General features: G+C 39.6%; 2 protein-coding genes across 2 annotated transcripts; one reads left to right on the forward strand and one right to left on the reverse strand.

The window, feature by feature from the left end:
• Nucleotides 1–566: 566 nt before the first annotated feature.
• On the forward strand, nucleotides 567–3,967 carry LOC146611208 (uncharacterized). Its single transcript, XM_085345217.1, has 5 exons — nucleotides 567–607; nucleotides 755–908; nucleotides 992–1,084; nucleotides 1,877–2,038; nucleotides 3,790–3,967. The coding sequence occupies exons 1-5, from the start codon at nucleotides 567–569 to the stop codon at nucleotides 3,955–3,957; spliced, it is 618 nt and encodes a 205-aa protein (XP_085201343.1). The 3' UTR covers nucleotides 3,958–3,967.
• Nucleotides 3,968–19,905: 15,938 nt separating this feature from the next.
• LOC146611209 (uncharacterized) lies at nucleotides 19,906–24,330 on the reverse strand. The gene is made up of 6 exons (XM_085345216.1): nucleotides 24,291–24,330; nucleotides 21,781–22,137; nucleotides 21,447–21,611; nucleotides 21,217–21,315; nucleotides 21,047–21,084; nucleotides 19,906–19,953 (listed from the first exon to the last, which is right to left on the reverse strand). Exons 1-6 carry the CDS (start codon nucleotides 24,328–24,330, stop codon nucleotides 19,906–19,908), a joined length of 747 nt encoding a protein of 248 aa, XP_085201342.1.
• Nucleotides 24,331–25,700: the final 1,370 nt, after the last annotated feature.

Consider the following 25,700-nt stretch of genomic DNA (forward strand, 5'->3'; position numbering starts at 1 on the left):
GTTTATTTGTTTTGTTTTCTCTTTTTTTGTTGTATTTGTTTCTTGACAGGTCACTACTGTTGTCTATACTGTTTGGATTTAACATGTACATATGATAGTTACTGTTGTCTCAGACCCTGAAAGGCAGTTTAGGCTGAGCCAGTGGAATAGTTAAATTTTGCCGTTTCACTCAAAACTACAGAATTAAAACTGTGCTCCTCCGAGTACAGTCGGAGAATAAAAAAGCCCACAAAAGAGTATTTCCTGTGTCCTGTCCTTTTCCCCATGACCGGGCCACATAAAAATATGGTATTCTGTGTTTATTATTATATGCCATTTTCTAGTAGAAAGTATCGTTTTGAGGTGTCTTTAAAAGCACTACATAGTTTACTGAGGGTGCTACCAAAAGCGAACCATGTGGCCGGAAGAGTAACTGCAGGCAGCACAATGCGCACTCCCATGACGTTCAAACCTATTTATTATTATAAAAGATTTCGGCTACGTCCACACTTACACAGGTATTTTTGAAAACTGAGATTTTCCGTTTTCGTTTTAAAAAATAATCCCGTCCACAGGTAAACGCAAAAATGAAGGAAAATGCTGCTAGGAACATGCCAAAGCAACAGGTGGCGATATATTCCTAAACTCAGCTAAAAACAGTTTAGGTCTTGACAAACTTCACTGATGGTTCAAATGTTTAGCAACTTTCAGTGTGTTGATTCAGCAGTCTGTATTTAAACTTCTAGTTTATTATATTTATGTATGTTTTATTTCCAGGTGCAGAGTTCCTGCAGATCACTACAAAACCCCTGCAGGCGAAGTTCTTGGCTCAGCTGGACAATTTAACAGACAAGCTGATGCAAATTTTTCAGGGGAGCAAAGGAGCAAAGGGCCAAAAGATCAAGGATATCATGGCGATCAGTAGTTTGGTTGGTACTAATGATAAACCCATCAATTAAATGCAATCAATCAATTCCATTTTTTTCACCCTTTTTTTCCACCCTTGCATTAGTATGATGACATCGACATAAAGAGGGAGCATACTCTTAAAAGCCTGGTGATCTACTTTAATGAAGATCCAGACCTACTGTTCAAGGAGTATCTGGTACGCTTATCACACTTTCTTTTCTAGATTCAATTTGAGTTAGGTTCATCGCACACAAAATCCTCATATATTCAAAAGAGACAATATAATTGTGAAATATGTATTATTCTTAATAGTCATTGTTGAAACTTGCACTGGAGAGCACTTTTTAAGGGGACAGTTTCAGCAAAAATTCAATTGTTCATTCTTTTGGTGCTGCCATGTAGGTATCTACTGCCTCTATAAACACAGTAAATGTGGACAAAACATTCATCCATTTTCTGTCAGTGTTTCAATTCAGTTTATTTATATAGCGGTATATCACAACAACAGTCATCTCAAGGCACTTCAGAAAGTAAACACTCCAATGGAGTTCAGTTTATTATGCCAATTAGTAAAAAGTCTTCATTATAAGGAACACAGCAGATTGCATCAAGACACTAACTAGTGTCACTGCCATTACAGCAATCTCCTGGTTTCAGGAATAATGTGCATAAAACAAGCTGTTTCAAAAGGTTCCCAATTGTGATGAAATAAGGGAAATTGACCCAGCCCACACACACACACACACACACTGATAGACACTGGAGGAGCTGCTGCTCTATATCAAGCCCCTCCCAAAGGGAGGTACATAATACCTGAACCCAAACTATTGATAGGAAACAGATTGACGGGTTTTATTTATGTTTGGAGTGTTTATAGAGGCGGTAGAGACCTATGTTTCAGCACAAAAGGATACAAAAGCTGAGTTTTGCATAATATGTCCCCTACCAAGTGACAGAGCCCTTAAACCTGAAACAACCTGTTTTTCAGACCTCCTCCACTGAGGATGAACGGTTGAGGTCCACTGCAGCAACTGTCATGGGCATTTACACCATCAGAAGAGAAGGGATTCAGGAGCCAGAGGATGTTGGAGTTGTCATTGAAGGTACTACAGTTATGAACAACCTCGGTAGTGTCATCATGGCATTCATCGTTAGGGTTGCCAACCGTCCCTTAAAATACGGAATCGTCCCGTATTTCGAAACAAAAGTACACGTCCCGTATTGAGCTAATAAGGGACGCACTTTGTCCCGTAATACAGTGAGAATCAAAAGTAGTCTATAACTTTTAATGGAATTAACGCTTTGTTTGAAAACATAATTCCCAGCCCCTCTCCTGCTTTGTGACCAATGAGCTGACAGCACACTTACGAGTATGACAATTCAGATTACCACTCATCTCATTGGTCGAGGAAAGGTCGCTTACGGAGAAAATACCGGAAGACAACAAATGACCACAACAAGAAGCATGGCCAACAGGGAAACAAACGCCGACACTGCGGTGCAAGTCTCGGACGACAGTAAACCTAAAGCTGGGCAGACACTGTGCAATTTTTTTCAGTCACGTTATTCAGCTCCTGCTCAAACTGCACGATTGACTCGCAGTTGGTAGGTCACGATGCAGGTCTCACACTATACCGCCCGATGCTCTGATGCGACCTGAGTGCTCACACTGTGCCTCCATAAAATGAAGGTTATAACAGAAAATCTGTCGCTCTCTCTCTCCGTCTTACACTCACACAGACACACACACCACCACCATCAACTTTGCTAAATTGCTAATGAAAAACATTGATCGGGCAGCTGTGACTGAGCAGCAATGTAAATCCAACTATTTTCACGGTTGTTGTGGTCGTGATAATTTTGTGATGCCACATCGAAAAGGCTCGGATGAGCTTTCCAAAGTTCTACAAGTTGTGCCTCCATCGCTTGTGTCCAGATCACAGGCTGCACAGCCGTGCTGCTCCATCTTTTACACCAACGTTTACGTGTTTGCGCGCGAGCAGTGTGAGCGGCTGTGGTGAGACCCTCACAAGCGATTGATGATCGGGAGCTGGTCGTGAGGTGTTAATCACGTCTCTTTACCCCACGTATACTACACGATGCACGATGAAGGCCAAAATCGGTCCGATCACTCAAAAATCGGCTCAAAATGGGCCTAAAACTGCACAGTGTAAGCCCAGCATTAGAGCAGCAATGTTTGTTCCCCTCAGAGAAAGGGAAGAATGGGAAAAGGAAAACACCTGGCTGGAAAAAGTTAATATGGGCATGTGCAGTGAATATCAGCGCTATGTGGCCAGAAGTGTGATAATATAACTTATTTTGTGTAATAAACAACTGCAAGAATAGATGATTACAACAAATAGATGACTAATACATAAAAGTAATACATAGATGAATAATGATGATGAGTTATGATGCGTAATCATGGGAGCAAGTGGGTTTACAAACAGGAGCAGCTGATTAGCATTAGAAAAGCTGAAATAATACCTCAACTGAAGCCAATTGTACTAAATGCACTAAATGTGCACTGTTACAAGAATGTTTTTCTTTCTATTGTTTTCTATTATTTTAAGTTAAGCAGGACAGAGTTCTTTTAAAGAAAGATTTACTTATATTCTCAAAAGTTAAGCATGACAGGCTTCTGTTTAAGAAGGAGACCTGTTTTATCGTGTTAATGTTGTCATTTTGAGCTAAAAATAAATGGCTAAATGATCATTTGTTTCACATGTGTTCATATCACAAAGAATACACATCTACTTAAATCAAATTCAAGTCAAATGGTTAAAAAAATAATTTCACACACAAAAAAAGAGCTAGAAAATTCACCACACTGGGAAGGGTGAAGACAATTGGGTCGCCCGGCCCTGGCCACGAGGTGTCCCTTATTTATTTTTCAGGGAGTTGGCAACCCTATTCATCGTCCTCTTTGGACTGATTTCTGCACTTGATCTGAGCTATCCAAATGACTACAAGTACACTTTTGAGTTCTGTCAGAAGATTTTGATGAATCTGGATGGACAAAGGCTCAGTACAAAGATGCAGCAAATGAAAATGAAGATGTTTGCTTAGGCAAACAAGACCCAGCACAAAAGTTGATTTTGGCCTTTTTATATCTTTTGTTCAAACTGTGACCTTTTTTTCTTTCTTTTTTTTGGCCAAATGGAAGTTGTCTATTTTTGTCTGCTGTTCGGTTGTGAGTGATGTGACCTTTAATCTGTACTACTATAGATGGATGAAAGGACTGGGGATTTAGCTCAGAAAAAGTTTCATGGTTGTAACCACCATTTTCTTTTTGATTGATTTTGGGATTTGCAAAGGTAATAGAAAAATGTTGACAAGTTTTGTGTCTTCCAGTGTTTTAAAGTTGGTCTTCCCGTTCTTATAAGCTTGTAAATGTTTACATGTAAACATTGGAGAAGTAAAGTTGAAAGATTTTTTTTTTTATTAAAATACCTCCCCCTTGGTAACAGAAAAATGTTCGTCATGAAAACACACACACACACACACACACACACACACACACACACACATATATATATATATATATATATATATATATATATATATATATATATATATATATTAGGGGTGCAACGATATTCGTATCGATATTGAACCGTTCGATACAGTGCTTTCGGTTCGGTACGCATATGTATCGAACAATACAATTTTTTTCAATTTTTGTTTTTTCAATTTTTTTTTTTTTTTTTTTTTTTTTGTGTCCCGTTTGGATCTATAGCCATCAGAATTGTTGTCTTGAGGCCAAGAAAGATGCCAAGAGGATTTATTTTAAGTGGATCATCATATTGGTCCATTTGATTGACCTTTATTATAATTATGAATTTATTTTATTTTCAGTTGCAAACGGGACAGACATGACTGTGGGATAGGACAGGGGGAAAGAATGAAAGAAAGAGGGGGAGAGAAAGAAAGAAAACCAAAGGGGAGAAAAAAAAAGAACAATACAAAATTTGTAATTTATTTTATCAACTTTCCTTCTGACGATGCTGTCTGTGTTGAGCGCTCAGTGAATCTGCATTTGACTACTCCGCCTAGGCTCGAGAGTGCAGCCTAGGCGGAGTAGTCGAACGCAGATTCACTGAGCACTCAACACAGACAGGATGGTCAGAAGGAAGAGCGCAGGGCAAGCTAGCGAGACAGAAGTGGACCTCCCCACCCTCATTCAGATCTGGCGTTTGGAATTATTTTGGTTTTCATGTGACGTATGACCCTGAAGGTAAGCGAGTCATGGACTAAAGTAAAACAGTATGTTGGATGTGCCATGCAATGCTCAATTACATGGGTGGGAGCTAGTGTGTTAGCGCAGTTAGCTCGTTAACGTGTTGGCCGTCTAGCCCCTCTGTATAGGGTAGCTCGTTAACGGAGATTTGCCGTGTTGTGCCGTTAAGGTTATTTCAACGAGATTAACCTGAAAGCACTAGTGGGAACACAACGAATATGACTGCACATTTACACCGACATCATCCTAGTGCAAAGACAAAAACAAGCATGCATGCTACAAACTTTAGCCGAGTCATTTAGACAGCTGTTAGCACAGGATTCTCCTTATGGAGACCTGATATGTTTAATATGCTGCTGAGAATATAGCCCAGAAGAAACGGATAGTATAGCTTTTATTTTGGAAAGAGACATTTCTCTGTAATAAACTCTCTTTTCCAAAGATGAGTGATTCCTCAATCAGATACAGGGCTCGCAATATCGCTAGCCCGACGTCCCGGGGCTATCTCTCCCCTGCCTGTCGGGCTATTGTAGGAAGGAAAAATATATGTCAATGCTTTTGCATTCTTTCAGAAATGTAGCTGGGTAATTATGTCATTGGGTGAGCCACTGTCAATATGTGACATATTGAAATCGTGTTTGAATTTGCGCTTGTTTTTTTGCTTTCACTTTGCAATCGCGCGAACTGTGTATAGAGAGCGACAGCACTGATCTGTGAGTGATGATAATTTGTGCACCAATTCCTCTGACATCGTCTTATTAATTGTTAGCTTACTATGCAAACATGACAAGTGAAATCTCCTGCAGCTTAAACATGTGAGAGGTTGATCGCGCAGAGAATCGCTGAGCTTATGTGAGTGCGGCAGGATATATATTTCACTACGATGACCTGGATGATTGAGAACCTTCACAGACAGATATATATTTTAGTTCTGCTGAGCCAAATAAGACAGGTCAGGGTGAAGAAGTGACAGCCAAAGAAAAGCTTACCACAAAACGGAGAAGTTATGACAAATCAGACTATAAGGCAAAAAGAAAGTGCAGCTTTATGGTTTCATGGACAAAAGAATTTCTGTGGCTGCAATATGACGAGCTAAAAAACAACACGCACAAGGGTTAGGGTTAAATTTAAAAACTGTACTTTTGTGTTAAAATATATATTTATAATTTTAATAAATGACAAATTAAAAAGGCATGAACATTTTTTTTTGTATCGAAAAAATATCGAACCATGACACCAAAGTATCGAACCGAACCGAACCGTGAATTTTGTGTATCGTTGCACCCCTAATATATATATATATATATATATATATATATATATATATATATATGTATATGTATATATGTGTGTATTTATGTATTGTTGGGTTGTTTCAAATCTTCAGTGACTGCCATACTATGGTGTGAATTGCAATGTTTAGTAGGTTATCATTGTGAATTTGCAAGTGTCACTATAAATATATACAATGATTCTGAAGTGAAATCTGATTTTACAGATTCCAGTTTGTTTTCAGTATTGCCTAGTAGTACAGAGGTGTGTGCTATTCAGATTTGACATTCATTACAAATGTACGTCAGCACTTTTTTGTGAGCACTTTGATTTTTGTTAAGGTTGATTTGACCATGTGACATGTATGTTTATTTACAAAATATTCTGTTTCTGCTTTTAATTCAAGTGAATAAACCTGAGTTGTAAAAACAAATTCATTTTGTCATTATTTTAATAATTAAATTAGTTTTCTGGTAATGAAAATTATGATTTAGTTGAACTCAAAATAATGATTTCAATGCAATGAAAATCTAGCTCAAGTGAATGACATTGTATTGAGTTGGACCAACCAAAACCTTTCACATCATTTTAATGTACTTTTTTTCATTTTAGCAGTATTTACGAAATTGTGTTCTACTGACTCAATTTAATTGAATTGTCATGATGTATGTAGATTAGGTTGGACCAAAATAGATGTATTACGTGGAAAACCTGCCATCAGTCCAATTGAGTTCATCCAATGACTTATTTTTTTGAGTGTACACACTCCAAACACGCTAGACGTCACAAATCTCTCACATCTCAAAACTCCCTCTCTCTCTCTTTTTCTGCTCTCTCTCTCTCTCTCTCTCTCACTCCTAAAACTTCCCGGGTTTTTTTGTTGTTTTTTTTTGGGGGGGGGGGGGGTTACTCATGAGCAGAGAGTGCTTGCTAGCGCTGTCCTTAGACAGTAAACATGACTAAACTATTCAGGAAAAAAATGCTGCCTATATATTGTTTATCATGACTCTGGTTTTACGTAGCCTATCAACACAATTTAAAAACTGGTATATATCACCTTGTTGCTTTGTCTTTAAGTGGTCATGTGATTGGCTTACCACCACTACTTTATTCTTCCTCAGTCAAACAGCAGCACTCATGCGATTGTTTTGACCCCTTAGCTCCAGGTGTCGTGCTAGAAAGTGATCGTGATTACTAGGGGTGCAACAATACTCGTATCGATATTGAACCATTCGATACAGTGCTTTCGGTTCGGTACACATATGTATTGAGCAATACACAATTTTTAATTTATTTTATCAATTTTTCTTCTGTCTGTGTTGAGCGCTCAGTGGATCTGCGTTCGACTACTCCGCCTAGGCTGCACTGTCGAGTGCAGATCCACTGAGCGCAGCACAAGCTAGCAAGACAGAAGTTAAGCTTCTTTTTAAAAAAAAAAAAAGAAGAAGAAGAAGAAGTTAAGCTCGTTGCAACATGGCAACTGCCTCAACGATACCCGAAATTGAACCTCCCCCACCCTCATTCAGATCTGGGGTTTGGAACCATCTTGGTTTTCATGTGAAACATGACCCTGATGGTAAGCGCGTCATGGACAAAAGTAAAACAGTATGTCGGATGTGCCACACAATGCTCAATTGGTGGGAACTAGTGCGTTAGCGCAGTTAGCTCGTTAACGTGTTGACGCCCCACGCACGGAGTGATCCGAGGTAACTTGTTAACGGAGATTTTCCGCGTCATTTTAACAAGATTAACGCTGACAGCACTAGTGGGAACACAACGAATATGACTGCACATTTACGCCGACATCATCCTAGTGCAAAGACAAGTGGAAGCAGACAAAAACAACAAGCAAGCATGCTACAAACTTTACCCGAGTCATTTAGACAGCCGTTAGCACGTGATTCTCCTTATGGGGACCTGATATGTTTAATATGCTGCTGGGAATATATCCCAGAAGAAGCGTATAGTATAGCTTTTATTTTGGAAAGAGCCATTTCTCTGTAATAAACTCTCGTTCCCAAAGATGAGTGATTTCTTGATCAGAAAGATTTATTTATTTATTTTTATTATTTTGTTGTTTCAGCAACATTTAATTTAAAAACTGTACTTTTGAATTAAAATATATATTTATAATTTTAATAGATGACAAAATTAAAAGGCATGAACATTTTTTTGTATCGAAAAAATATTGAACTGTGACACCAAAGTATCGAACCATCACTGCTGAAGACAAACAAATTGCTGTTCATCAATACTTTGAAACATAAGAGTTCAGTTTGAAAGCATACAACACAATATTTGTGAGTACTGTTGCATCACCACCAGGTGGTGCTTTTAGGTTAACTGAGGATTTTGTACATTACAAGAAAAAAACAAAAGAAACTCACTGGCACATTCAAATCTTTATATATTTTTTTCATTAAAGGAAAGAAAAAGGATGAGTTTGAAGTCACAATCCATAGTATGAGTTTTTGTTTCTCTGGTTGCAAAATCAACCTTTATGGTATAAAATCCATATTCAGATGTGGACAGTATCATTTGTGTTGTTATGTGTGAGTGAAGAGTAGATTTGATCCAGGTCCCTGCTGGCTGGATCAAGGCTCTGATAGATCGGATCGTCTGGCGTCGGGACTGGAGAACAATTCTCATAAAGTGTAACCTAGGGGAAAATATACAGATTTGATAAAACTGTGACACATTCAAACAGAAACTGATGACATGCCTTAGCTTTAAGTAATTGAGGAAAATTGCAGAATTCACCACCATCCTCCCAGACATTTTCACCAGCACAATGCATCCGGACCTCACCACCATCATCTGCATGTTGGTAAAATACTTAGCTAACTAGACATAGAGAGTTAGACTCCATCCCCAATTTTTTCCATGTCACTCTGCACCACTGCTCCTCGAAACCAAGCCCACTGCCTTACTTCCTGTAGAAACCAAACAGCGAGCCCATAAATGCACGGCACAACAAAGACAAGCCACCTCGACAGGACAAGACTCAGCTGTACATCTGCATCTAAAGACAAACGGTCAGATTTTCAAGGATGCAAGTGTTCACATTTTGGTCCAAGAAGACAAATGGTTTGAAAGAGCAGTGAAAGAGACCATTTATGTCCATCATCACTGATCACAGATGAACCATTATTAAACAGAGGGGGTGGCTTACGACATCAATTGTCAGTCTTGAGATCCCTTCCCAGGCACCTCAACCTCTACTCACATCTCGCATCACCTCAATAAATCCCATGATAAGCTGAGGCAATATCACACAGTGGTTTCACCCCAAACCTCTGGTGGTAATGACCCATGCTTTTTTTCACACAGGCAAAAAACACCCTACATGGCGACATCCGATCTGCTGCAAAGATCATTGGCTTATCACTACCCACAAAGGATGACATTACCACATCCCACTCCCTCAGTAGAGCCAGGAACATCATAAAGAATCCCTTACACCCTGGCCATAATCAGTCCTAGCTGCTGGCATCAGGCAGGCACAACAGGACTGCTAAAAAATCCGCATCCAGACTCAGAGATACTTTATTCTCAGTTCCAAAATCATAAACTCTTGTATGCAGTAACAGTCACTGAGTCACAGAGACAATACAATCAATCTTGATTTAAAAAGAAATGTGATTTGTGATTCCTTTCATCGATAACATATTGCCACTGTTGTGGTTTACAAAGAAGACCCGGATTTGTCTGTAACAAGTAGTGAAACCTGAAATATGTGTGATGCACACTGGAAACTGAGATCTTCACATTCAAAGCACAAGTTTCACCTTACAGCTACTCCCAGCATGTTTCAAAAGGCACATCAGCAAACAAACAAAAAGAAAAATGAAATTGTACTAAAAGATTCATAATTGTCAACACAACACAAAGCTATTTGATACACCATTAATTAAAAGAAAATCTGATTACTGCAACTTTAATTAAAGGTGAAGTAGGGATTTGATACAAAATCAGAAATAAAGCTCTTCTAAAAACAAAAGAAGAAGAAGAAGAAATGAAGATGGCTCGCCTCAGTCTGGTTGTGGTCGGGGTTTCTCCGTCTGTTCTGACCTATAGAAAAAACATCAGTTAAATATAACTTCACAGTCATGAGGACAGTAGAAAGAGCATCACTTCCTTTGAGGTGACAGTGCTGACCACTGCACTACTGGGCCACCTGACTATTTGAATGAGTTACAGTATCTCACAAAAGTGAGTACAGCCCATACATTTTTGTAAATATTTTGTTATAACTTTTCATGGGACAACACTGAAGATATGACACTTTGATACAATGTAAAGTAGTCAGTGTACAGCTTGTATAACAGTGTCAATTTGATGTTACCTCAAAATAACTCAACATATGGCCATTATTGCTTAAAACCCTGGCAACAAAAGTGAGTACAGCCCTAAGGGAAAATGTCCAAATTGTGCCCAAATAGCCCTTTTCCTTCCCTAATGTCATGTGACTCATTAGCGTTACAAGGTCTCAGGTTTAAATGGGGAACAGGTGTGTTGAATTTGGTGTTATTGCTCTCACACATTCTGATATCATCATGGCAAAGTATTCTCTAAGGATCTGAAAAAGAGAATTGCTACTCTACATAAAGATGGCCTAGGCCAGCGGTCCCTGACCTTTTTTGATAAATACAACAAAATAAAATGATACGACCAAGACAATAACTGTGGTGCTTTGTAAATATATATAAAAACATAAATTCACTGTGCAATTGTGTAACTTTATTAGCAGCGTCCTCCTGAAATGCGCCAACAACATAGTTATAGTTATAGTTTATTTATTTATATAGCACATTTAATTACAACAGGAGCGTTGACCAAAGTGCTGTACAAGAATACAACATACCTAAAATAAAATAACTTAGAGTATTGATGGCAAAACACCTAATATGAATTAACAAATAACTCTCATGCTGTATTAAAGGCCAGTAAATAAAAATGTGTTTTAAGATAAGATTTAAAAAGATTGACAGTACAAACCTCGCCATGGTCGAATATGGTCTGATGAGACCAAGATAAACCTATTTGGTTCAGATGGTGTATAGGATGTGTGGTGGTAACCAGGTGAGGAGTATAAAGCCAGATGTGTCTTGCCTCCAGTCAAGCATGGTGGCGGGATGTCATTGCTGCATGAGTGCTGCTGACACTGGGGAGCTATAGTTATCTGAGGGAACCATGAATGCCAGTATTTACTCTGACATACTGAAGCAGAGCATGATCCCCTCCCTTCAGAAACTGGGCCACAGGACAGTATTCCAACATGATAACGACCCCAAACACGCCTTCAAAAAGACCAGTGCTTTGCTAAATAAACCGAGGGTAAAGGTACTTGACTGGCCAAGCATGTCTCCAGACTATTGAGCACCTGTGGGACATCCTCAAATGGAAGGTGGTGGAGCGCAAGGTCTCTAACATCCACCTGCCCCATGATGTCATCATAGAGGAGTGGAAGAGCTCTAGTGAACTCTATACCCAACAGAGTTAAGACAGTGTTGGCAAATAGTGGTGGCCACACAAAATATTGAAACTTTGGGAACAGTTTGGACATTTTCCCTTGGGGCTGTACTCACTTTTGTTGCCAGCAGTTTAGAAATTAATGGCTGTATGTTGAGGTATTTTAAGGTGACATCAAATTTACACTGTTACACAAGCTCTACACTGACTACTTAACATTGTATCAAAGTGTCATGTCTTCAATGTTGTCCCATGAAAAGGTATAATAAAATATTTACAAAAATGTATGGGGTGTACTCACTTTTGTGAGATACTGTATTCTTAATCACACAGATAAGGTTGGAAGGTAACTTACGATCAGAGATGTCTGTCTTCTTTTTACAAACGAGAAACAGAAATACGGGCAACACCAAAACCCACAACGCCTCCTTTTTAAACTCAGGCAAATCTAATGGAAGACAATGAGAAAGCGAGACAGAACTTTAAAAGGCCAGAATAACATTATAGGAAGGAAAGAGACCCTTGAAGCTCAGACTACCATGTAGAATAATGAAGGTGAATTAAACTTTCTTTAAAGGATCAGAGAAATCAAGCTACATTTTTTTAGACAAAACTCACCTGTGACGACAATATGAAAATTACAGCACGACTCCAGATTCCCCGATTTGTTCAAAGTGCAGTTGTACATGCCTGAGTCTGAGTTTTTCAGCTGTGTGATGCTCAGATAAAGAAAATCTTCGTTGTGAATGCTGTATCTCTCCCTCTGAGCCGAGTCGTTAGTTGTTTGAAAGAGAATAATTGTGTCACCATTTTTCTTGCAGAACAGTTTCTTTTGTCCAGGAGAAGAACATTTGCACATGATTGTGATGGACCCTCCTTCTTTTGCCATATGATTGGGAAAACCAGTGTTTCCATCCTGCAGCGCTGTTGAAAAACCATTAGTTAAGATTTTCCTACAGGTTAAAGCAGCGCAAAGCTAATTCCTTCTTCATATTTACAGGTTTACAATTTGATTTGATTATTCAGATTCAGAAATTTATACAACATTATCTTCTGCTAATAAATGTATAAGACTTGTAAAAAGAAAAAATACCAGCAGCCTATAGAAAAAATATTGATGTGACCAAAGTTTATTGGTCTTCATCTGTGGATTGCATTTTGTGTAAGAAAAGGTCATGGATGTGGAAGAGTGCATCTACAAATGTTTTTATCAACAAGTTGTTTAGTGGTGAAATGCTGTTCTAAAAACTCTGTGAAGGTTTTCAGTCATCTAGGTCATCGTAGTCTAAGGAGCTTGGAAAGAAAAGCGTCTGGACTTATTTAGGTTGCTTGCAGACGTTTCATCTCTCATCCGAGAAGCTTTTTCAGTTCTAGGATTAAATGGTGGAGGGTCTCAGATTTAAAGGGAGTGTCCCCCCAACAGGGATAATGGGCCCCCTTATGATCCTCTAATTAGTCACACAAGCCAAGGTGTGAAAAGAGGTGTAGGTCACAATCAGCCAAGGTTTCGGGTGAACTCATTGTGAAACCTAGCCATACCCTATCATGTGAGTGGGCGTTAGGTGTCTGGGAAGGGATCTCAAAACTGGATTATAGATGGCAGACAGTTGGTGTTGTAAACCACCGCCTGTGTTCAAAGACGGTCGTTCACAGTGGAACTAGATAGCCCCAGTGGACATAGATGGAGTCACCACTCCCACCACCCTCTGGAACACAAACTTGGAGTAATCAAGACCCTACAACACTATCCAGGAAATGTTCCCTCTGAGCCTGATGGGAAAAAGAAGGAACGCACACATGTGAAAGAGGCTCTTAAAACATGTGGTTATCCTAATTGGGCCTTCATCAAGTCAACAAAGAGACTGAAAAAAAGATCAGACAACTGGGGAGGGGAGGATCAGAAAGAGAAACGCAATATTATTATCCTGTATGTAGCAGGTTTATCAGAAAAACTCAGGAGAGTCTACAAACACTACATCCCAGTGTACCTCAGACCCAGCAACAGACTCAGACAAAAACTGGTTCATCCCAAGAACAGAAATCCTAAACACAAACTTAACAACGTAGTATTTGCTGTACAGTGTAGCCAGTATTGGGGAGTAACGGAATACATATGAGTAACTGTATTCCGTTACAGTTACCGTTCAAAAAGGTGGTATTCAGAATACAGATACTTTGTAGAAATAAAAGGATTACACAGTGGTCTTCTCCTGTTTCATATGTTAGGCTATGCTCTCTCTATTTCTGGTAATTCCACAGCAGTGGGAACCCCCCCCCCCAAAAAAAAAAAAAAAACATGCATTAAGAGGCTCTAATGCCTGTGTCTCAATCTCGCGGCCCATGTTACCCCTAGTTGCGGCCCGCATTATGAAGTGAAGAAATATTTTAAAAAATTATTATTCAAAAACTTATTTAACATGAAGGCAATAGGCAGAGTGTTTGTACAGGCATCGCCCTAAAGAATGTAGCTTCATGGGCAGCGTAGCCCATGCTGCACGGAGAATGGAGGGAAGGAGAAGGTCACTCCTTTGAGGACACCTATGTTCACATTTTGGACAGAGAAGACAGATGGTTTGAAAGATGTCATCTATGAACGACCATCTTTGAACAGAGGCGGTGGTTTACAACACCAACTGTCTTCCATCTATAATCCAGTTTAGAGATCCTTTCCAAGACGCCTTAATGCCCACTCACATCCTGGGCGTTTGACCTCAGGAAATCACATGATAGGGTATGGTTAGTTCTCACAGCGAATTCACCCGAAACCTTGGTTGATTGTGATCTACACCCGTTTTCACACCTTGGCTTGTGTGATTAGGTAGAGGATCATTAGGTGGTCTATTTTCCCTCTTGGGGGGACTCCCCACCATTTGACCTTAGAACTGAAGAAGCTTCTCGGATGAGAGGTGAAACATCTTAAAGCAACTTAAAGAAGTCCAGACGCTTTTTTTTCCAAGCTGTGCTAATAAAATAAAATAGCATGTTTTAGACCAGTGGTCCCCAACCCCCAGGCCAAGGACCGGTACCGGTCTGTGAGTCGTTTGGCACCAGCTGGGGTGTGAAATTTATGGCTTTTGGGGGTTTTAACTCGGTTTCTCTGGCTCTTTTCCTGTATTGTAGTTGTGTGTCTGATTTTGAAAGAAATATACATGTTACCATTGCAACCAGAAAGCATTAAGGGGCACAGAGAGGAGGATTTTACTCTCAATGTTGTCAATATTTTAAAGGCAGGTCAGTGAAAATATTGTCTGACATTAAAACGGTCTGTGGGCAAAAAAGGTTTGGGGACCGCTGTTTTAGAACATAAGGAAGCCTCTAAATTTAGTGAACTTGTCATTTGCAATGGGGTTTTCCTAGCTGCAGTCTAATAAAAGCAAAATCCACCCACTCTTGTTTTGGTTGAGTGAGCTTCCTGCTTTATCTGTTTTAGTATCTCAGCTAGAGCTAGGCAAAAGCAACATGAGTAAAACCTAAAAATGTGTTAAATCTTTAAAAAATATATATATTTTTACAGCTTGGACAGTCTCTGTCGTTGTGTCCTTGGGCAAGACACTTCACCCGTTGCCTACTGGTGGTGGTCAGAGGGCCCGGTGGCGCCAGTGTTCGGCAGCCTCGCCTCTGTCAATGCGCCCCAGGGTGGCTGTGGCTACAATGTAGCTTCCATCACCAGTGTGTGAATGTGTGTGTGAATGGGTGGATGACTGGATGTGTAAAGCGCTTTGGGGTCCTTAGGGACTAGGAAAGTGCTATACAAATACAGGCCATTTACCATTTACCATAGTTAGAAATATACTGTAGTATAATATATAATAAGCTCAAGTTATTTGTGTCCAGTTATTTCCAAATCAATACCCATTATCGATTATCCTAGTGCTACACAATGTTTGTGTAGTCAAAGTAAACAGCTGTCATGTGAATATATCAGATTTTTACAGCACTACAAACTCCTTAAAGTACATTTAAAAAGACCAAAGGAAACAAAATGAATATATATACAAAATATATTATATCATTTTCTTAAAGTAAATGGTGCCCAGAAAGTGAGCTCCCTTGGTTTGCTCTCACAGTGCTTCGTGTGTGTCTGTTCTTATCCTGAGTATAAATTGCTATCGAACTGTGCTTTAAAAAGTGCTAGACACTTATTATATAAGTTATTATTATTATTGCTGTTACTGTTATTATTATTAATATTGTTATTATTATATTATTATTATATTATTGTTATTATAATTGTTGCCTAAATTAAAATTGATAATGTGCACAAACTTACTGGTCAACTCTAAATATGTTAGTATGTAAATAAAGAATAACATATTACAAAGATGTACTCACAGATGAAGACGAGGAAGATCAAAGTCTGGTATACAGTCATGTTGAGAATCTGGTTTCATCTGACGTCTCGTTTTTCGCTTGCGAACCAGGAACTTCTTACTTCGATTAGTAATGAAACTGTATTTTTCTTTGAAAGACAGCTTTTGTTTGATTTCTCAGCAAACCAGACTTCACATAATAATGAGCTACAACATGCTGAGAGAGCGAAAGATCATTCACCAAAATAACTGTGTAGAATTCATATGATAAGAAAAAGTCCAGTTTTCCCTTAAGAAATGTCTTCATGTATTTCAGGAGCTGATGCATTGGTCAAATCTTAATCACCTCTGCAGAAAACAGAAGGATCAACTTGTAGATTCATGAGAAGGCTACTTTAATGATTCGAGTCATTGTTATAGAAATAACTCCACAGGAAAAACATCATAGTGGTGTCATTTAATGTTTGAGACAATTTTAACTTTTCTAAGAACCATTTTCTTAAACTCCCTTAAATACTGTCACTTCCTTTTTTCAAACCTCTGTATGCAATTGTTCTTATATCTTATAAAGCGCAGATTAATTTTAAATACCTTCAAACTTAGGGGAAGTGAAAAAAGTTACTAGTAAGGCAAGAGTAAATAAACATGTTGTTGGTGAGTCATATTCTAAAAACAAACAAACCAAAAGTCACTTCTGAAGTTCTTTATTGTTAGTAAAAGGAAAGTTAATCACAAAATCACCACTGAAAATGATCAATAATAACATTAGCCTAAACCACATATAACAAGTTAAACATTCTAAGTCAAAACAATTGCATTATAATGAACTTTAATGAGTTTCTTAGATCAGTGATTCCCAAAACGTAGGCCATGTCTCACAGGAGTATCATGAATGTAATGCTCGTGAAAGCGAAAGGTCCTTTAAGGAAGTGTTTGCTCACAGGGGGTCGTTTGACGGTTGGGGTTTTCTCTGTACCACCTTAAAATATAAAGAGTTTCAGGGTGACTGCTGTTGTGATTTGGGGCTTTATAAATGAATTTCAATTGAATTTATTAACAATAAATATACACTAATAATCACGTGATTATGTCCACATTGCTAGGCTGGGCCCCATTTTACCTTAACTGTAATAATTTCAGTCCATATTGACGTGATAGCATCACACATTGCTGCAGATTTGTTGGCTTAACATCAACAATGCGACTCTGATTCCAAAACAAAAGTTGCTTTACTTCCTAATTAAGCTTCAAATTCAAAGTTGCATTTTCCTTGCACCGCTCCATCAAAGCTTGCTTTGTAAAAACACATGCTACCAATGATGCCTGAAGCAGTAACTGCTTCGGCCCTCTGTTTGAATCGCATGACTGGTCCAAATTAATGGAACTGCTAAGCAACGCAAAATGCTTCGTAACAGCTCATCAGTGCTGGAGAAAGAAAAACTGCAGAAAAGATGTTGTTTCTCAATTACAGTCTTTGAATTCCCATACCATAACTACACCCTGTCCTAGTTATACAAGCACAGCTTACCATCGCATCCCCTGTTTCTCCAAGCACATCGTCTTCCAGCTACTAAGTTACATAAGTTTACAGAATCAATTGGCTAGTCAAACTATCTTTACAAAATTGTATTTACATCATTCACACAATCCTTAGTTACACTCAGCACATGATTACTGAGATGTTGTTTTGGTGTCTCCTGTTTCGCCACTGTCACTTAAACAAAGCTTTGAATGAATGAACCAACTTTCAAAACAACTTATGAAGTGGTTCAATACTGATTGATTGCTTTATTTGCACATCACTACTAGCAAATAAGACAGAAGCAAAACAACCTCACAACTTCTCATCTAGTTTTGTCATGCATCATGGGGCTGAAGAATGACAACAGTTTTGGGTAGGAACAGACTGACAGGGGCTCAGAAAACAGAACAGCAGGAGAGGCAGACAATATACAGTGGCTTACAAAAGTATTCGGCCCCCTTGAACTTTTCCACATTTTGCCACATTACAGCCACAAACATGAATCATTTTTATTGGAATTCCACGTGAAAGACCAACACAAAGTGGTGCATACGTGAGAAATGGAACGAAAATCAGACATGATTCCAAACATTTTTTACAAATAAATAACTGCAAAGTGGGGTGTGCGTAATTATTCAGCCCCCTTTGTTCTGAGTGCAGTCAGTTGCCCATAGACATTGCCTGATGAGTGCTAATGACTACATAGAGTGCACCTGTGTGTAATCTACTGTCAGTACAAATACAGCTGCTCTGTGATGGCCTCAGAGGTTGTCTAAGAGAAAATTGGGAGCAACAACACCATGAAGTCCAAAGAACACACCAGACAGGTCAGGGATAAAGTTATTGAGAAATTTAAAGCAGGCTTAGGCTACAAAAAGATTTCCCAAGCCCTGAACATCCCACGGAGCACTGTTCAAGCCATCATTCAGAAATGGAAGGAGTATGGCACAACTGTAAACCTACCAAGACAAGGCCGTCCACCTAAACTCACAGGCCGAACAAGGAGAGCGCTGATCAGAAATGCAGCCAAGAGGCCCATGGTGACATAGGACAACTATTAGTCGTGCACTGAACAAAGTTGGCCTTTATGGAAGAGTGGCAAGAAGAAAGCCATTGTTAACAGAAAACCATAAGAAGTCCAGTTTGCAGTTTGCCACAAGCCATGTGGGGACACAGCAAACATGTGGAAGAAGCTGCTCTGGTCAGATGAGACCAAAATGGAACTTTTTGGCCAAAATGCAAAACGCTATGTGTGGCGGAAAACTAACACTGCACATCACTCTGAACACACCATCCCCACTGTCAAATATGGTGGTGGCAGCATCAAGCTCTGGGGGTGCTTCTCTTCAGCAGGGACAGGGAAGCTGGTCAGAGCTGATGGGAAGATGGATGGAGCCAAATACAGGGCAGTCTTGGAAGAAAACCTCTTGGAGTCTGCAAAAGACTTGAGGCTGGGGCGGAGGTTCACCTTCCAGCAGGACAGTGAACCTCACGTGTACACCACTTTGTGTTGGTCTTTCATGTGGAATTCCAATAAAAATTATTCATGTTTGTGGCTGTAATGTGGCAAAATGTGGAAAAGTTCAAGGGGGCCGAATACTTTTGCAAGCCACTGTATGTACAGGAGCAGATTAGGGCAGAGTGTACACACCCGAGAGCACAGCTGAACAGCATCAGACTCACTAGACAGGGGAAGCAAAACTGAACCTAACACAGGAACCAGAAATAAACAGACATGGAGACATGACTTACTGGGGGCACAAAAGGACGGAACACAGAGAGATGATAAAGAGATAAACACAGGGACCAGGAGATAGAGTGACCAGACAGACACAGGGGTATGACTGGGGAGACAGAAGGAATAACAAAACACAGAGACAAGACTGATTTCCACAGGGTCGCTGATGACAAGACAAGAGACGAGATTGGGACAGATAGGGAACTAACATAATTAAACAAGAACCAAGAACTAGAAATATCTCTAGAAGTAGAAGAAGTATCTCATAATATTTGCAAAGAAATAAATCATAAGAACAGAACAGGCTCAGTGATCCATCACCGTTGGCTTGTGTGTCAACATTAAACAACTCATTAAAAGTCAGGGTCCATCTGCAGATAGGATCGTGTGTGTTATTGTGCCTCCATGAGTGTGGAAAAGGTCCAGTCCTTGTCCTTCAGGTTGCACCAAGAGTAAGGTAAGTTCAGCCTTCACATTTGGAGGTTGGAGAAGTGTCATCATAAAGAACCATCTGAGGGGGGAAATAAATAAATAATTTAGCAGAAGCTGTCAACAGACAGCAGATTTTCACTTCAAGTTGTTTTGTTCATATTTTTTTTATCTATCTACTGTATATCTATATATAGTTTTATATTGTATATATATATATTGATTCCTTTTTCTGTGAAAGCTTTCAAAGTTTATGTAGGTTGTGTGGGTATTGTTGAGAGTCCATATCATAGCTGGTATGCTCTTTGCAGGGCCGATATTTAAACTGCCACAGATTTAAGTAGAAATATTTGATTTACAAAACCAGTGGTTCTTCATCATTGTCATTTTTATGTTTTTTTTTTTAAATTTAGTTTGCCTTTCTATTTGAAATTCAATTTAGTTTTAATTTCCAGGTTGAGTCAGTTCAAGTGTGAATAAAAATTTGTTTTAGTTATACGTAACTGTGATTGCCAGTGACAACACTGTATACAGATATTCTAAAACATTATATTATGAAACAACTTCAGAAGAGCATTCAGCTTTTTAACAGGTTAATTCTTTTATTCAACAGAAAATCACTGACTGTGTCTGTCTGTGCATTGTACTGGGGGTTCACTGAGCTTTGCTCTTTTTTGTACTCAAAAGGCTTAACAAAAGCACAGACTCTAAACCAAAACAAACACCAACACCATGAACAATAAAACCAAAAGACTGCAATCACAGAACTGAACAATTATGAGGTGTAAAAATTCTGATATTACTGGTTTTAACATTACGTAAAGATATTTGATTGACTGTTAATATAATTGCAGATTAGCGAAATTTTCAGTGAAAAGAAAACTTTAAATAGAAACAGATGAATGATTGATCTTGGACTGAAATAATTTTCTCATGAACATTAACCACAAAGATGACCATGAAGTTAATCACTGCCCTTAAAACACGGCTCTGAATTGGTAGCATAATGATGATTTAACTTTATAGTCTTTGTGTTTTTGAATGTAAAATCCTTGACTGCAGTTTTAGTGGATTTAGCAAACCGTGAAATCACTCCTTGGTTCCTTCTTTTTATTAAGTAGTACTTAATACTAAAGTACTTAAACTTACAGAGAGAATAAACAAAGATAAGTCACCTCAGTCTGGTTGTGGTCTGAGCTTCTCCTGTTTAAATCTGTAGAAAACACATTGCCATTGTCTAATCAGTCATGGCACTGTTGAACCACCGAACTACTGTCCCACCTTTTAATAAATTTAATTTGAATAAATTGCTCTTAAGGGTGCAGAAAGAATCGTTTGGACTCACCATTAGAATGAACTGCCCTTTTTTTATAGATGAGCAGCAGAACAACAGGCAGGAGAAACACAGCCAATACCACTATTATAACCACAGGCAAGAGGATACCTGTAGGAAAGAAGATGCAATTAAAGAAGCCAGAATAACCTCCACTATATGCACTGCAGAGTAGTTAGGAAAGGAACTCTGTTCCTGTCCATTGGCTGAGAGAAAATCTTATAAAATGTAGAATAATGAACCTGAACTTGCAGGTGATGTTTTAGGCTGCTTGGTGCTTTCACTGAAGGCTGATAAAGGTAAGGTGCTTCCTGAAGTAAAACTCCATGTTAGTGGTCGTGGTGATGAAGGGAGATGTGCTGACGATGAAATAGGTTTCACATGGGATTTAGTCTTGAAAGTTGAAGCTGAGAACAAAGAAACAATCAGAACAACACTTACTGCTCAAAGCAGTCTCTAACCAAAGAAAGTTCACTAATATTCTAACAACACAGTTGTTCTCAATCTACGATAAACTAAATACACATATAATCCTCAGAGACATGAAGGTTTTCGTGACTTTCTGTAGAAACTCACCTTCTGTGACAACAACTTCAAAATCCCAGTTTAAAGATAAGTGATCTGAAGGTGTTCTGTCCAAAGAGCACCTGTACCGCCCTGAGTCAGACTTTTCCAGCTCAGTGATGCTCACATAGACAACTGTATGAATGAGAAAAAATCCTTCTATATATTTAATACTATATCTGCCACTCTGGGCTGAATCATCTGTTGTTTCAATGAGAATATTTCCTTTTTCACATTTTTCTTTACAGAAGAGCTTCCTGCTTCCAGACAGAGTAAATGAGCATCCAACTGTGATGGTTCCTCCTTCCATTCCAGTGCGGATGGGAATGACTGCACCGACAACACCAGTGTTTCCATCCTGCAGAGCCGCTGAAAACACGAAAAATCATTATTTACTGTCTTCATGTAAGACAAGACTGCTTTATATTTAAAGATACACATGTTGCTTTGATTTTAAACTATTTAAAATGTTCTAATCAATTCTGTTTACAGATACTCTACATAAAAAGGTCAATCATGATCGCAAAGATCTAGATTGCTGAGAATTGTTTAAAAAAAACCGACACGAAAAATCATACAACGATTTTTGATACATTAGTTCTGAATTTAAAATTTACCAGTAGCCCAAAGTAAAACTCCATACTGTGTTGCAGTTGTCTTAGAGAATTACTACAACTTACACATATGAAAAAGAATATTTTCACATGACCCTGTGTACTTCTGTGATTGAGTAGCTTGCTGAACCACCATAGCAGTGGTACCCTGAAATCATTGCTTCTAACATAAAAAGTGTTTGTTTTATCAGTCTTTCATATCTTTGTGGACACAAAGATATGGCCCACTCTTATTTACAGTGTAGGCTCAATTCAGTCGAGGCTTGCAGGTATTCATTTGTGCACTGCTCTCTTAAGTCCCACCAAAGCATTTTAATCAGGTTGAGGTTTGGACTTTAACAGGGCCATTGCAATATCTTTATTCTTATATTCTCCCTCAAAGGGAGGCAGTATCAAATTGGTTCCATTTGTTTGTCTGTTTTTTAGAAATCCATCCATCCATTCATCTTCTTCCGCTTATTGTGGCCGGGTCGCGGGGGCAGCAGCCTAAACAGAGAGAACCCAGACCTCCCTCTCCCCAGCCACCTCCTCCAGTTTCTCCGGGGGGACACTAAGGTGTTCCCAGGCCAGTCAGGAGCGTGTCCTTCGTCTGCCCCGTGGCCTCCTCCCAGTGGGACATGCTTGTTACACTTCACCCAGGAGGCACCAAGGAGGCATCCTTATCAGATGCCCAAACCACCTCAACTGGCTCCTTTCGATGTGGAGGAGTAGCAGCTCCATTGAACTCCTCACCGTATCTCCAAGGAAGAGGCCAGCCACCATTTGGAGGAAGCCCACTTCTGCCACTTGTATCTGCGATTCTTGTATCTTTCTTTCGCTCTGTCTTCACCACAGTGGACTGATAGAGTGTCCGCATCACTGCAGCAACAGCACCAATCTGTCTGTCGATCTCCGGCTCCCTTCTCCCGTCACCAAGACCCCGAGATACTTGAACTCCTCCACTATGGGCATGAATTCGTTCCTGACCTGGAGTGGGCACCCCACCCTTTTCTTGCTGAGGACCATTTGCCTCAGAGTTGGAGTGGCTGATTCTCATTCCTACTGCTTCACTCTTGGCTGTGAGTGCTAGTTAGAAATCTATCCTTCAAATTCTTATCATATTCTTAAGATTTTGATTCTTAAGATATCATGTTTTGTGTGAAGACAGACAACAACAACAACTCAAGCTGATTTAAGTTTGGTGAAAATCGGGTCAAGGTCAAGGTCACACCGTTTTGGGGGAGTCTTATTTTTAGGCTTCTGTTGTGATTTAGGTTTTGAGTGCTCAGATGAGTAGAAAAGCGCTATATAAGAACCAGTCCATTTACCATCAGCTCATCACAGCGGTTGATAGGGGGGATAAGGTAATAGCTAAAGCTGATGCTAAAGAGGATGATGAGACAGACAAAGGGTTATTTAACCTCACATTTCAGCCTATCAATCTCAGGCTATGTTGGCTGATTAGTTTTGTCCTAATCATAAAGTGAAGCATCTGATCCACTGATGTCATTTCAGTTGCTGTGTAGAAGATGCTTAAAAAAGATTGTTCTAACTTATTCACAACAACAAAAGGAGACATTGAAGAGAAGCCTGGAGCCTGTGAAACTGCATCAGTGTCAGACAAGCTGCCCACTGTTCATGTCTTTGAGCGTGAAATTAGATTTTTGATGTGTTGCTCAATAAGCAGTTTACTGCCGCACTGCTGTTCCTCTTTAACATTAGTCTAAAAAACAAACAAACATGTTTTTCGTCACCAGCTCTACAAGGCATGTAGAACTATTTACAACACACTTTGTGTAGAATGAAAGGTACACTCTGTGAGTGGGTGGGGATGTTTCAGGCTATTTGTTGATTATAGTTGAATAACCCACAGATCACCTATAAATAAATGAATAAAGCAACAGGAAACAAAGAGGTGGATGTACTTACTGAGGAAGATAAAGGCGATAAAAGTGTGGCAGACTTTCATTTTGATGCTTTGATCGTTTGTCGCTACCTCCTCGTCCTTCTTCACTGGCAAACCCGAAGCGTCTCGTTCTTTTTATGTTTGGGTTCTTCTTCTAAACACAGGACACACTCAGCCCTACTCTCCTCCCCATCTCTCTTTACTCAAGGTTCAAGGTTCAAGGTTCTTTATTTGTCACATGCATAGTTATACAAGTATAACACACAGTGAAATGTAGAGGAAGGTGTAGAGGAAGAACATTATATATATATATACATATACATACATATAGTATGTACATTGGGTGAATGTGCAGTAGTAGCAGCAAACAGGTGAATTCTGTACATTAATATGAATAGACATCTGACTATTTTACAGGATAGACAATATAAACATATTTTAAATTAAAGGAATTGAAATGTACATTGTGCCTTGGTTTAGAGTGTCTGGAAGCGAGTCCTGTCTCAGTCAATTATAGATGATGTGAGCGGGCGGGTGTGTGTGTTTAGGGCACGGATGGCTTGGGGATAGAAGCTCCTCTTGAGTCTCTCTGTCCTTGCCCGGAAGATGCGGAACCTTCTACCAGATTGCAGAAGTTGGAACAGTTTGTTGCCAGGATGGGACGGGTCCTTCAGTATCTGCGCTGCTCTAGTCCGGCATCTCCTGGTGTAGGTGTCCTGAAGCGGGGGGAGAGCAATCCTGCAGCAGCGTTCTGCTGTACGGATCACTCTCTGGAGAGCTTTTTGGTCCTTCACACAGCTGTTCCCAAACCACGATGTCATGTTCTGTGTGAGGATGCTCTCCACAGCGCCTGTATAGAAAATCCTGAGGATCTTTGGAGAGACCCTGAACTTCCTCAGTTGTCGTAGGTGGTACAGGCGCTGCCTAGCCTTTTTGGTCTGGACCTGAATGTGGGCAGACCATGTCAGGTCTGAGGAGATGTGGACACCAAGATACTTGAAGGACTGCACCCTCTCCACTGGAGCTCCATTGATGATGATGGGCTTGTAGTCTCTGTGCTGACCCCTTCTGAAGTCCACCACCAGCTCCTTGGTCTTGCTGACGTTCAGCTGGAGGTGGTTGTCCTGGCACCACGATGCCAGATTCTTCACTTCATCCATGTAGGCCGCCTCATCGTTGTTGGAGATGGCACCCAACACCACTGTGTCGTCAGCAAACTTCACAATGGTGTTGGAGCCGTGGGTGGCCACACAGTCTGAAGTGTAGAGGGAGTAGAGCAGTGGCGAGAGGACACATCCCTGAGGTGCTCCTGTGTTGATGGTGATGCTGTTGGAGAAGCACCTGCCCACCCTCACCACCTGAGTCCCTGCATTTGATCGTATTAACTGATATAATACAATGAAAGGATAAAAAATTAAAGCCCCATCTAAATG

This window comes from Diplotaxodon limnothrissa, linkage group LG20 (assembly GCF_057381915.1).
Source record: "Diplotaxodon limnothrissa isolate DT_005_m linkage group LG20, D_limnothrissa_male_GT1.1, whole genome shotgun sequence".
In the NCBI taxonomy this organism is placed as follows: domain Eukaryota; kingdom Metazoa; phylum Chordata; class Actinopteri; order Cichliformes; family Cichlidae; genus Diplotaxodon; species Diplotaxodon limnothrissa.